Source organism: Giraffa tippelskirchi, chromosome 10 (genome assembly GCF_054371585.1).
Source record: "Giraffa tippelskirchi isolate mGirTip1 chromosome 10, T2T-mGirTip1v1.2.pri, whole genome shotgun sequence".
Lineage (NCBI taxonomy): Eukaryota > Metazoa > Chordata > Mammalia > Artiodactyla > Giraffidae > Giraffa > Giraffa tippelskirchi.
The window spans coordinates 58,435,945-58,450,156 of record NC_137284.1 but is presented as its reverse complement, the minus strand read 5'-3'; the positions used below and the strand labels follow the sequence as shown (position 1 = coordinate 58,450,156).

General features: G+C 39.6%; 1 protein-coding gene across 1 annotated transcript in view; it reads left to right on the top strand.

The window, feature by feature from the left end:
* Positions 1-14,212, top strand: part of CALCR (calcitonin receptor) — a 113,209-nt gene that overhangs the window by 62,286 nt on the left and 36,711 nt on the right. Inside the window, exons 3-5 of the mRNA XM_081531466.1 lie at positions 4,884-4,964; positions 10,985-11,141; positions 11,913-12,023. Of these exons, the coding sequence (XP_081387592.1) occupies positions 4,884-4,964; positions 10,985-11,141; positions 11,913-12,023 (349 nt within the window). The remainder of the gene's footprint in view (positions 1-4,883; positions 4,965-10,984; positions 11,142-11,912; positions 12,024-14,212) is intronic.

Genomic DNA, 14,212 nt, shown 5'->3' with positions numbered 1-14,212 from the left:
TTCCTAAAGGTAATTAAGAGAAATTGAACTGAGCAAGAGAATGAACTATAGTTGTGGGTTACATCTATTCCAACTAGACCCAGCCTTAGAGGTTTCACTGGCAGAAGATTGAACCCAACTAGGGAAAATTTTGATGTGGGACAAGAGAGTAAGTTAGAGTGTATACTAGTTTGGGGATCCATGACTTAGGCTCACCAGAGCTCTTTCACTGACTTTCTAATCAATTTAAGGGAAATCATTTCAGTAGGTTTTCAGTTAAAAATTCAGAAAATTTGAATTCTAGAATCCCTTCCAATTCCATCATCTAATCTAATCAGACATATTTTGTTCTTAAAGAGAAGTTTTTCAATGGTGTGTAGAAGGATACAATGACATGTATAGGAAGACTAAAGTCATAAACCTACAGTTTTAAATTCCTGTGGGTATTTATAGACTGGTTTAATGTTTGTATGACATTGAATTCTACCTAAATATTCTAAAATTTGACTTAAATACATACATCCTGCTTCTCTCGGGGGTGAAATCATAGGACTTTCATATTCAGGTGAATTCTTCACTACTGAGCCACCAGGGACGCCCTGATACATATATGTACGCTTTTAACTTACTAGTGGGCTTGAAGTAAATAAAAAACAATGTGTAATGATCCGTGTATGACACTTGAAAATTACAATTTACATCCTGAATTTCCTGGCATACTAATATGTAAATTGAATACAATTTACTTTAGCGGGGGTTGAGGGGGGCAGGTATATTGAACATTGTATGGTCAGGCTACTCAGGATGATTATTTTCTTGCTTTCTGTACATCCCCTGCTTGACCAAAGCCTGCTTCTCTCACATGCATATCCAATCCCCTTAATGATAGGACTTAACTAGTAACTATCCACATGATTGCTCTCTGCCCCAGCTGCTAGTATTCCTGGTAACCAAACCAACATGGTAACCAAAGCAGCATGACATCAGTTCCCCTTTAAGTGGTGGCTCACTCCCTGCCCTGCTGCCCCACCTAGTAATGGAGATTGCTGCCCCATCCTGCCTGCCTGCCAGCTACTGGCAGGAGGTGTCTCTCCAGAGCCCACATCCAGTAAACACCCGAGTTTCTGTTGCCATCTCCTGTGGCTCATGGGTCCCAAGGCTGGGCAACTACAAGGCTTGCAGACCTACAAAGTGCAGCCCTCTGTCAATCCTAAAGGAAATCAACCCTCAATATTCATTGGAAGAAGGACTGATGCTGAAGCTCCAATACTTTGGCCACCTGATGTGAAGAGCCAGCTCATTAGAAAAGGCCCTGATGCTGGGAAAGATTGAAGGCAGGAGGAGAAGGGGACGACAGAGGATGAGATGGTCAGATGGCATCATCAAGTCAATGGACATGAGTGTGAGCAAACTCTGGGAAATACTGAGGCTCAGGGAATCCTGGCGTGCTACAGTCCAGTCCATGGAGTCACAAAGAGTCAGACACGACTGAGTGACTCAACGGACAACAGCAATCACAGGTGAGGCAGACAAGAGGCCAAAAAAACTCCTGTGAGCCCCAAGATGTCAGAAAATAAGGATGAGGTGTGAAAAGTTGAGGAAGCGATCTGAGGAGGCAGTCCACCAATGTGTATGGCCCTGCGGAGCTGACCACCATGAGAGATGAGAGATGTCTTTCTCTTTCATTAAACTGATGATCTGCTAACCTCAGAGCCTCTTACAAGTTTAAAGGTAGCTGTCCCATGCTCCTGGCTCTTCTGACTGTGTGGGGATGGCTAAAGAATACAGACAAAGTGTAAGGACATGGATTATCTATCAAATACTTGGATGTTAGCTGGTCAGATAAGACAAGCGTACCCCCAACCACCAGCCCTAAACAGCTACAGACACAGGCTTTAGGAGTGTTAACTCAGGGGCAAGCTCATGAGTTGGAGGTGGCCAGTTAACCAGAAGGGTTTGGGGCCTGTGGCAACTGCAAAATACCCTTGGGCTTCTGGTCCCAGCCATGCAAGTGGGCAGAGCAACGATACTGCACCATGGGACAATAGCTATGTGTAGTCTACAACATGTTACAACAGGTGCAACCCAATGGACTATACAGTCCTTGGATTTCTCCAGGCCAGAATACTGGAGTGGGTAGCCTTTCCCTTCTTCAGGATCTTCCCAACCCAGGAATCGAACCCAGGTCTCCCTCATTGCAGGTGGATTCTTTACCAGCTGACCCACAAGGGAAGCCCAAGAATATTGGAGTGGGTAGCCTATCGCTTTTCCAGCGGATCTTCCCCACCCAGGAATTGAACTGGGATCTCCTGCATTGCAGCCAGATTCTTTACTGACGGAGCTATTAGGAAAGCCCCACAACAGGTGCAAGGTGTTACAAAGGCCTACTGGAGCTGTAGAGCAATGCAAAATGGCCACCAAGCTCAGGAAGGGGCCAATACAGATGCTACACACTAGCATTTCCACCTGCCCTATAGGCTAATTGAAAGGATAAAGGGACTACGTAATAACAATTGAGATGGGAAAACTCTCTCTCTACATGTGAACACGTCCCAGGAGCAACCACTCCAGTGTTTACGCCATGTTAACCCAGAGGCAACTGGTCAACACCATCCAAGTTCAACTATTGACCACCTGAGGACTGCTGCCAATGGTTGGTCAGGAGAATAGCTTGCTTTTGCTCTTGCCGCAGGATCTACCCCCAGAAGAACACATTATAAATCACCCCTGGGCTGGCAGGTATGGCCCCGGTGGTTTGGGTTTGCTTCCTCATGGGGAATAATATTAGAAAGGGATTTAAAGGCTTCACCAGTTTTCTACTCAGCCGCACCTGAAACTACTAAAGGAATTAATTAGGGCACCATCATATTAACCCTTGCTCCATTATACTGTCTCTCCAGTATTCGGCGCCGGCTCTGGGAACTAGGGCTGGACAGGTGGGATCGTACTAGAGACCAAGACAAAAACCTCAACAGGGGTGGTATTATCTCAGAATGCTCTTACTGCTTGTATTTTGCTTAATGGTCATATCTCTCTTGTATTGGGCCTGCTGAACATCTTACATTCTCTCCTTAGTCTAAGTGGATGGAGTCTGTTCATGGACTGGGTGACAGTAGTGACCTCACTGTGAAATGACTTTGATTACTGGGTCCCTCCAGTGGGCTATAGTTCATGGGTTGCAAAGAGTCGGACATGACTGAGTGACACTGTTATCCTCATCTGGACTTCCAGATGAAAGTTGACCTGAAAAGCCGCTGGCTCCAAAGTTTGCCCACCTCTTGGCTGCTGTTACCTGTATTGCATGTGTGGTGTTTGGTTGCAGCATGCCTCTATATGCCTGAGCCCAGCGATATCACAGAAAAGGGGCAGACCAAGATTGTAAGGATCCTACAGGATATGTAGGGATGGAGTGTATGGTCAGGCCACTCAAGATGGCTGCTCTCTTGCTCTCTGTACATCCCTGCTGGACCAGGCTTTGTTTCTCTTAAGTGACTATCCAGTCCTCTTAATTATAGGCCTAATTAGTAACTGCCCACGTGCTTGCTCCCTGCCCCAGCTTCTCATTTCCCTGGTAACTGAGCCAACCTGATGCAAATTCCCCCCATAAGTGGTAGCCTCCTTCTCCCCCAAGTAGCAAAGATTGCTGCCATGTCCTGCCTGCCTTTGCTGACAATGGTGGGATTTGTTCCAGGACTTTTGGCTTAAGATCCCCTCTCCAATAAACAGTTGATGTTTCTACCATCATCTCCAGGCCCTTTGTTCAGTCTGGAGTCTTACAGGCCTACAGGGTACAGCCCAACAGGCACACAGTGTGGATACAAGTGAAACCAGAATATGTAAAATCTGAGAGTGGTACAATCAATACAGCATTAGATGCAATTATAACCACTCACCCCTATTTGAAACAGTTTTCACACAAATCCCACTGAAGAAAGGAAATGTTTGTGTTTAAAATTTTTTTATCCCTTTATTTTTCCATGTATAAAAGTATCTGCAGGGAAATGAAAAACTGTTTATTTGTGACAAAGCAGCCTATTTCTGACTATTGTGCTCTTGAGTAGGACTGGCGAGCTGTTAGCTGACAAACACAAGTCTTATTGTGGAAGAAATTTTTTCTTAATAGTAACTTGAAGAATTTGTAGGAAAGAAAAATACTCAAGGCTCTAAATACACTATTTAAATAAAAGTTGGCTTTTGATTACCCAGAAGGCATGGCTATTAGTCCTTTACAAAGCACACATTTTATTCATTCATTCCCATGGAAGTGACTTTTTTGTGGATGTTTCCAGTGAAGTTTTGAGCAGTCCTTTTGATGCCATGTGTAATTGAAGTCCACGTTGATTGCTCTTGATTTCTCAGAATCTTTTATGGTGGTCCTGACATGTAAAAGGGGCTCAAGAATTTCTTAATGGGAGGACTTTAGACAACAACCAGTCAACAATCTCTCCAAGCTGAGAGGAGGAGCACTGAAACATGCAGTTGCATTTGCCTCATAAAAATACTGTTCTCTTTTTTTGTATCTTTTTTTTATTGGAGAATAATTGCTTTACAATGTTGTGGTGGTCTCTGTCTTACATCAATGTGAATCAGTCATAATCATAATTATATACATATATCCCCTCCCCCTTGAGCCTCCCTGCCCGCCTGCCCATTCCACCCCTCTAGGTCGTCACAGCACGCCAGACTGGGCTACCTGTGTTATACAGCAGCTTCCTGCTAACTCTCTCTTTTACATATTATAGTGTGTATATATATGTCAAGCATACTGTTCTTCTTTACATGGATTTTATTTAGGGTGTCTTGGGACACCGATCTTCAAATCAGTTCGACAGGGGAGAAAAAGGCCACAAGCAATATTAGAGCTACATTAATTTAAATGTCTTTGTTACTTTTATATTTTTTAGGTCTTAAAAGACCGTTTTCAGAGGCCCAAAATGAAGTTCACACTTACACGCTGGTGCTTGACCCTCTTCATCTTCCTGAATGTAAGTGAAACAGAGTTATTTTAAGCTATGTTAATCAAGAATGCTGAAACAAAAAGTTAAGCATAATTGAACAAGGGCAGACATTGTTCTCCAGAAGACAAACTATAATTTTATTTAATATTTTGTTAACAAATCTCCTCTTTACATTATTCAGGGAAAACTATTACTAACATTCCATGACTGTCAATTTAATTTTAAGGGGATTTACATTTTATAATGTTACACATCAAAGTTTATGGGAATAATTGCTAATGTAGTCCTTCCTTCTGTACCTGTCTGAATGAGGATCGTTTATTTTATTATGTAAGACAGCTGTGTTATTTTAATCTTTAGATAAAGTACAATATCATTTGCTAAAAGTAATCCAGTACTTGGAAATGCATGTATCTTCATGCCATTGGAAATAAATTTTAAACAAGAATATTGTAGAAACTATTGGAATATTTTCTTTTGTCTGTAAATGTCTAAGCCTTATGTCATATTCTATAGATGCAGAGAGATTTTTATATTTTATTCATATTGATATTGTTATTCATATCTCAAATGAAATCCTATGTGATCAACTATATGTGAATATTTCTGAATTTTGCTTCACAAATCATGTAACTAGACATTGATAGAAGAAATGATAAAGTAACTACTAGATAATAAGATAGTTTGAATATTATCCAATCATCTTTTTTTTAGGAAAGACTAAACAAAGTCTTTTAACAAAGACTGCATAACTTTTGGTGTGTTTTTTTAAAAAACGGTCACCTTTTAAAAACTCTTACCTAGTACATTTTAAAATTCAAAGATTGAAAGAATTTCATATATTTTCATGAGCATGACAGATGCCTTGTGGTTTGTAGGCATCTTTTTACTAGCAAGCATGATTGCACGGGGCACTTGAATGGCTTTATGAGGTCTTCACTGTGACAAACAGAAATTTTGCTTCTGTTTGTATTTGGATTATGTATTTGATCTGGAGGATTTGTCCATAAAAATTTTGATATATCAGTTTTCTTCTAAAACACTCATTATGTTCCACATTAATATTCTTCAGAGAAAAGGAAAATTTTTCAGGACATTGACTTTAGTTACTCTAAAATGTCACTTCTTAGATATATTATTATGAAAAACCACTACCAATATATTTACTGAATTCTACCAACCTGATTTCCAAATGGTCTTTAAAAATTATCAGTTTGGGTCACCACATTCCCTTAGCCTCATCTACATTTACCAAAAGCACTCACTTTCTCTTCTTGTGCAATAACACAATAGGCTTAGAACAGTGCTTGGCACATAGTGCTCAAAAGATGCTAGTGAGGATGATGACAATGATCACAACAACAACAATGTAGACATAGAAAAAGCAGGCTCTTCTGAGAAGCATTCATTGTTGTTCACTTAACTGTGTTCCCCAACTTGTGTTGAATTTATGACACCATGGATTGTAGGCCACCAGGCTCCTCTATCCATCAGATTCTCCAGGCAAGAATACTGGAGTGGGTTGCCATTTCCTGCTCCAGGGGATCTTCCTGACTCAGGGATGCAACCCGAGTCTCTTAGTCTCCTGCATTGGCAGGTGGGTTCTTTACCACTAGCAACACCTGGGAAGCCCCTTATATACAGGAGTTTTTTGTAATGCTTAGGTAGAAAGTACATAGTCAGGCATCTGATCCCATCTGGAAGAAGCAGAGCTAACACTTGACAGATCTCCATTTTATTCTTTACTTTGAAAAGTATAAGTAACTGAAAACTACAAATCATCCTAACATAGACATTATCATTATTAAGAACAGCGACACGGAAAGTTGGTCATATCAACTTGTGAATTCTGGATTCATATTCCCATTAGAACAGGTCTGTCTGTGACAATCTGTAGAAAGGTCCTTCAAGCCAGTAGCATAGATCCCCACAGTCAGTAGTTTTAGACCATTTCTAAAGTTCTACACACACCTGCTCTCTTCTTGTTCTCTCTCTGTTCTTCTGGAAACCACCTGTAACACACAAGGAAGCTGATTGCCTTACATCAAAGTAGGAATTGGTCAAACACACAGCCATTCAAATCAGATTGCTTTACTTCTAAACCCCATGACTAGTGTGGATGGAACCTTCTAGAATGTAAGCTCCACGAGGGCAGGGAGCCTTGCCAGTTTTGTTCTCACGGCTGATTCTTCAGAACCTAGGACAGTGCCTGGCACTCAAAGTAAAAGAACAGTGATGTTTCCTCTGCGGACTACAGCTGTCAGTGGCAGCTTGGTGGTCGTATGTGTGGCGCCATCTACTGGAACCTTTAGGAGTGACATCACATATACGGCGGCTAAACTGCTGCATAGGACGACAATTAAGAGGTGTTTTTTTGTTTGATTTTGGAAGCATCATGCAAGATGGCTTGAATGCAAAACTTCGAATTTCAGTCTTTATTCAGAAAAACAACATGTCCTCCATGTCTCATTTCTATGTTCATGTGAGCATAAAATTATATATTTACATTCCACAAACATATAGAATAAACATAACACATATGATAAGTGGAATATTGTTTTCACACTACTTTGGTGGTTTAATCACTACTGTTTATATTGCCCTCTTTACTGCTGAAAATTGTACCACCTCACTAGCAATTTTTATCTCTGAAATCAGGTTTAATATGTTCAATAAACCTGATGAAATTTACATGTTATTTTTCAGCAGTAGTAATTCCATGATTGGAATTACATAGATGTAATGGCTATATATGTATATATGTCATGTATACATATATAACAGATGCCTCAACTTGTATGTTATTTTCAGAAGAAAATCACTGAAACATTCAGCTACCACCGGAAAAACTGCATTGTCAGTGCTCAAACATGAACCAGACCAGGAGCAGACTCAGATTATTATGGCTCCTCTGAGGACGGAAGTTCTAATTGCTCATTCCCTCAGTGTTGAAACAATCTCCGTTGAACCATGTTACAGGAAGTTCACTGGAGTTTTGTTTCAACATTGGAGGAATGATAAGATGCTGCTGTCGTCTACATGAACTACAGCTACTTTTTCAGATGGTCATGTCGCCATAATTACTGGTGTTTAAGATTGCATTAAACCAAATAATGTTGTCATTGAAAATACAGGTATAGGGTTTCCACTTGCTATTCTTGCACACACTGCCTCCCCGTGGCCTCCATGAATTAATTGAAATTAATTAATGGCCTCCATGAATTAAATGCTCTAGGAGCATTTAATGGGCTGTTCAGTCTGTTTAAAAATAGAATTCAGAATGTTACTTTGGTCAAGCTTAAGCAAAATAGTTCCCAGTGTCTAACATATCTAATATAAGTGACAGAAAAAATTTATATATGACATCATATTACATCTTCTAATTTGATATGAAGATGGTAAGTGACCCAGAAATAATATATCAAATGATGATTTTCATATCAACTAAAATTCTAAGAACAGACCCACCAAAGAATCAAAGAGATGCAGAAGCTAAACTAATCATTTGTGTCCTGTGGTGAGGGCACGGTGACCAATTAAAGATCATGATTATATGCTCTTTAGTCAAATTATTAAAACACACACCTTCATACAAACTTAGGCTAATAAAATCCAAAAAGATGCTTATACCCAAAATCACTTCAAAATATTTTCTTCTTCCTCCCAAACCATCTCTCAATTCCTAATGGAGTATCTGAGCATTTAACAATTGGTAATCCTTGACCTTTCACAGTTACTGGTGTCAGGAAATATTTGTAGTGTTGGTCTTTCTTGCTGACTGTACGTTCCATGAGGGCAGGATCTGTGCTTGTTTTATTCAGCGCCATATCCTCAGCATCTAGCACAATGCTTGGCCCATCAAGTTCAATGACTGTTTGCTAATGTATCTTAAAACCCGTGGGAGAGGGGTCCTATTACAACATAATGGTTTTCAGCCACATTGATAAAGAACATGTACACCTTTAATCATCATTGTCGGTTTGTTCATTCCCTTTGTCACGAATTCTAGAGGCATTAAAATTAGAAATAATCCTAAGACTTAGAGTGGTGTCAACTATATTTGCAATAAGTATTCATATAGAGTTGTAACTAAAATGTTACAACAATAATAAATATTCATCCTCTTCTGTTTGCAAGTGATTTCTACTCAGATGACTTGCTGATACCTCCATGTCCAGTACAAAAGAGAACTTATCTTCTCCCCCAAGGAAGGTTTTCCTTTCTTAATGTCTTTTCTTTCTCAGGACACTACCTTTTTTTTTCTAGCTGTATTGGCTAAAATATCTGGGCCATTTGACTCATTATTCTCTATTCCTTATCATCAGGTATACTTCAGTGCTTTTATTATTTGAAAAAGTGCTGAGTTGCTGTTTCTTGTTCCATCTTAAGGTGATGTAGTCCATGCCTTGAGCTGCCTGACTGGCCTTCCCAGCTCTAATCTGATGCCCAACTCTCCTTTCACAACCTTCACTGGTCAAAAAACTGCAAGACATCTTTACTTTATCATGCTTTTAAAATATTGGCTAAAATATTTTGAGCCTTTCATGTCCCGAAAGTTTTGTATTTGTTTTCACAGGGCTCTGTATTATCTGATTTTCCTTGATTTCATTTCTTACCCTCAAATATGCTCCCCTCCAATGTGGTTTCCGTATAGTTTCACACATGCCTTTTCCTTCCTCTGGGTTTACCTGCGTGCCTTACCTTCCATCCAGAAAGCCTTCCCTCTCCTCTCTGCCTATGCAGACAGTATATACATTCAAAGCCCAATTCTACCTTGGATCTCTAGTCATTCCTATCTATTCTTGCTCCATGCTCTCTCTCCACTATGAATTTTTATTGTTTAGCCTTTAGTGATAGACTGTCTCACGGGACAGGATGCACTGTCTACACAGTGAGATACGCTGGGAAACAGTGAGGCTCTACCATGAATATCCTGGGGTATATGGGTCAACTTCATAAGGATATTTATTTTAGCAACTGTGGAGAATGGAGAAAGGTATATAATGCTATCTCTGCCATCAGTACACTGGGGAAACTTCCATCTTAGAAGAATTTAAACAGAATAAGGCCAATTCAAAGTGTTTCAGCAGGTGTGATAGAAAGCCAGGAGTATTTCTAACTTCAGAAAAATAGAAGTCAGTGCAGGTTTATACTTGCAAGTCTTCTCCAAAAAAATTCTCTATGCAGAACATGGATATAAAAAAATATCCAATTCAAGCACAATCAAAAACATCAGAGCCACAAAAGAAATTGAAATCTGTCAAACACAACTTAAGACAATTTGTCAGACATCCATCTTTTCATATACACAGACACACAACTTTGATTAATAGGACTTATGATGGTAATGAAAACTAACAGACTGACAAAATAATGTCAGCCTGCACTGAAAATTCAGAAGCACTAGGAGAAATATTTAAGATTTACATTAATTTTCAGCAGTGAAAATGAATTACCTTGTATAGGTCATCTGCTGATGAAACCAGTTTGAAGAGATAATTGAAACCAATTATCCAAAGCAGAATATTTCAAAAGAACATATTTTGTTTGTTCTGTGGAATAAATGGGGTAAATTTTTTGGCAGTGTGTGCAATCTAAGTGCAAACAAATCATTTGAAAGAATCCAATTAAAACTTATTTATTGCACTAATATATCTACTTTGAATAACATGATTCATGATTCTCAGGAGTTCAAAGAAAACAAAGTTGATTTAATATTCATATTTTTTGGAAATCAGGTTATTTACTTTATTTCTAAACTTTACATTGATAATAAGATTAAAAAAATCTTGTAGAGGTGCATGAGTCTGTGTGGGTGCTATACATTTTCAGTGTGAATGGAATGAATGCAAATATGAAAATTTTAGGTAGAATTTATAGATGAAATATAAATACACAAATTATAAAGAAAAAATAATCCACGTGGAGACCATGCATAATTGTTGCTTATAGGAGGAAAATAAATGTTTTCATACTTTTTGGTTGTTTCATCATGTATTCCCCTGTCTCTACTCTCCGTAAGTAACTCCATTTCCTGTCTAATACAGCGCCCACTTCCGGTTCTTCCTGCCAGTTCAGATTCCACCTACTCTCCGACCCTGGAGCCGGAGCCATTTCTCTTCCTTTTAGGAAAACAGAGACTGTTGCAGGCACAGCACAAATGCTTTGACCGAATGCTGAAGTTACCCCCCTATCAAGGAGAAGGTAAAAAGAAGGCTGTATATGAATGTGTGTTTCAAACATTAGTGAAGTCTTATTTTCTTCTGTGGGTAAACATGTGTTAACTCAATTAATTTAATATGCCAATGGTTTTAACAGTGGCTTTCATGCTGTGGTATGTTTGTGTATTTTATGCCACAGACATGCCTTGTTTCTTTACTCAGGTTCATCTGACTGCTTTTGGTTAACATCTGCCCTTAAGACAAAATTAAGTACAGTAGCCCAGTGGTGGCTCAGCAGTAAAGAATCTGCCTGCCAATGCAGGAGACCCAGGTTCAATCCCTGGGTTGGGAAGATCCCCTGGAGGAGGGCATGGCAACCCACTCCAGTATTCTTGCCTGGAGACTCCCATGGACAAAGGAGCCTGGCGGGCCACAGTCCATGGGGTCATAAGAGTCGGACATGACTTAGCAACTGAACATGCACCCACGATAGAGCATATACTTTCCCAAGGTTTCTTTTCATAACATTTCCGGAGATATTGTAAAGGAGAAATTTTGGAGGAAGGATTCAACACAGGTGACAAGTAAGCCTTTTGAGAAACAAATGGAGAATATCCTACCCCCCAAAAAAGGAAATTCCCTTAGTAGTTGGAAACGTTAATACCTTTATTTTGTTGTTGCTGCTGCTACTGCTGTTTTGACATTTCCATACCCAAGCGGAGAGCCCCTGAGTAACCGTCTATGCCCTGTTAAATCTCGCTGAGGATTCTATGGTTTTTGATAACTGCAATGTAGTTTCTTTCTAAATGGCCAGGTCTGTACTGCAACCGCACCTGGGATGGCTGGTCCTGCTGGGATGATACACCAGCTGGAACACTCGCTGAACAGCACTGCCCAGGTTATTTTCCGGACTTCGATGTGGAAGGTAGAGTATTTCTTTTTAGTTTATATTTTGCTATGAATCTTTTAGCATTTTTCTAGTTCCAAAAAGAAAATCAGATGCAAAATATACTACCAAATCATAGTCTCTACAGTTTAGCACATTCTGAAACATTTCCACAAATGAAGTATCCAGTTGTACAAAGATTGTGAACTGCCCTTATTTTTTAAGTCAATGACCAGTTGTGCATGTTCGTCATAAATTCTATTAAATGAAGATGAAACATTTATATATTTTAAATATTTAATATTGAATTTTAATAAACATTGCAATTACTTTTTCTAAAACTGAACAGTTTTTATTTACAGCTGAAGTTTTTGTAAAATTTTTAATTGACTCCCATTTGATGACTTATGCAAATAGTTGATCTAGAGTTTGTGTGTACTGGGCTGGTGGAACAAGCATAATGGGAATTTGATTGTGATGTTGAAAATGATATAAAACTATCATGTGTAGGGAAGAGAAATCAGAAGGTGGTAACTCCAAACATTTACTACATTTCTGTTCCAACAGTAGATGATTGAAATATGCGCAGTAAAGAAGACTAGTACTATTAACATGGATCATACTAACCCAGCTCTATGCCCTGCCCCACATGAACAGCCAACAAATGTGTTAAGTTAATTAGTAACATCAAAGTCACTGTAATCGTAAAAGTTACACTGGAGTATTTTCATTGAGTATTGTTTTTTTTTTACATTCCAAAACAGTCTCATATATATTATCTCCTTTTATACTCACACAATATTTTATATAAAACCACAACTGAACCCAAGTCTTCTGAATTCCTACCTAACCCTTTTCTAAGTAAATGAAAAAAGCATTTGAGAAACAATATTTCTAAATCATTGTACAAACTTATGTAGATTGAAGTGGTTTTCAGAACTTTCATGCCAAGAACATGGTTTTCCTTCAGGCTTCAGTCTAGCCACACTGGTGGGGCCTTGCTTTCGTGCTTCCTCTGAGAATGAGTTACAAAGTTTGACCCCAGTGAGAGAAGATAATGGAAGTGGAATTACAGTGGGGCACTTTTAAAACCAGTTCAGGCCAGCCACTTCTAGGAATTCTCATTTTGATTTAAGAGTTGGAATGTGAAGAGAGAAAGAGCATATAGCTCTTCCCTGCTCATCACTACCTTCCTGTAAACCCTAACTCTGTGCTATTTGATGGTGGTCCCCAGGTCTTTACTGTGTCTTCCCAATAAATGATGCTTCATCAGTCTTGATCTGATGACTGCATTAGAGGAACCTGATTGGCAATTGAGGCTGCAAGGCCAGTTCCAAAGCAGCAATGGGCTGTTGCCAAAGTGGCTGCATTATTAACTAAAAGGCAACTTTGGGGTTAGCCAAACAGTAATTTCCAGGCATAGATCCATCTTTTCAGCCTGAGTTTTAGATAGAACCCTCTCAGCTGGGGAACAGACCCACTTCAAAAGAAAGGCAATTCTTAAATACATCTGTATTCAACAAACTTAAATTCTTTAGTACTTTACCATTGACCCAAAGCTGTATCTCAATGATCCACACAACAGTTTAATGAAATGACAGAGATTTCCTTTTAAACAAAGTGCTTGGTAAAAAGATAAGTAGATAATGAGAGAATGAATAGCAGTGTTAAGATTCCAGTGAGGCTGATAGAAAGAAGGAAAAGAAAGTGAAGTCGCTCAGTCGTGTCCGACTCTTTGCAACGCCATGGGTTGTAGCCTACCAGGCTTCTCTGTCCATGGAATTTTCCAGGCAAGAGTACTGGAGTGGGTTGCCACTTCCTTCTCCAGAATGAGGCTTGATAGGCTGAAGGAAAATGCTAGAGTATAAAAAGCAAATCCCTGTTAGGAGGGATGTAAGAGCAGGAGTCAAACAGTCAGTCAACAAGAACGGGACAGAGCAAAGGTGGCCAGCATATGGTTGAGGACAATGATTCTCAACCCCAAGATCCTTGGGAATTGGTGAGCTTTTTAAAAGGGCAGGCGTCTGGCATCTCTTGAGACTAATGGCACATGAATCTCTGAGGACTGGGTCTGAGAATCAGGAGAAAGTTCCCCAATGTGAAGGAAGGAAGCATGCGGTCCTCTTCATGGAACAGTCCAGACTTGGACTATTTCAGAGGGAATGCCAACCTTCGAGCACATGCAGAGACGCTCCAGGCTTGAGGGGACAGCAGGTGTGGTGTGAGTG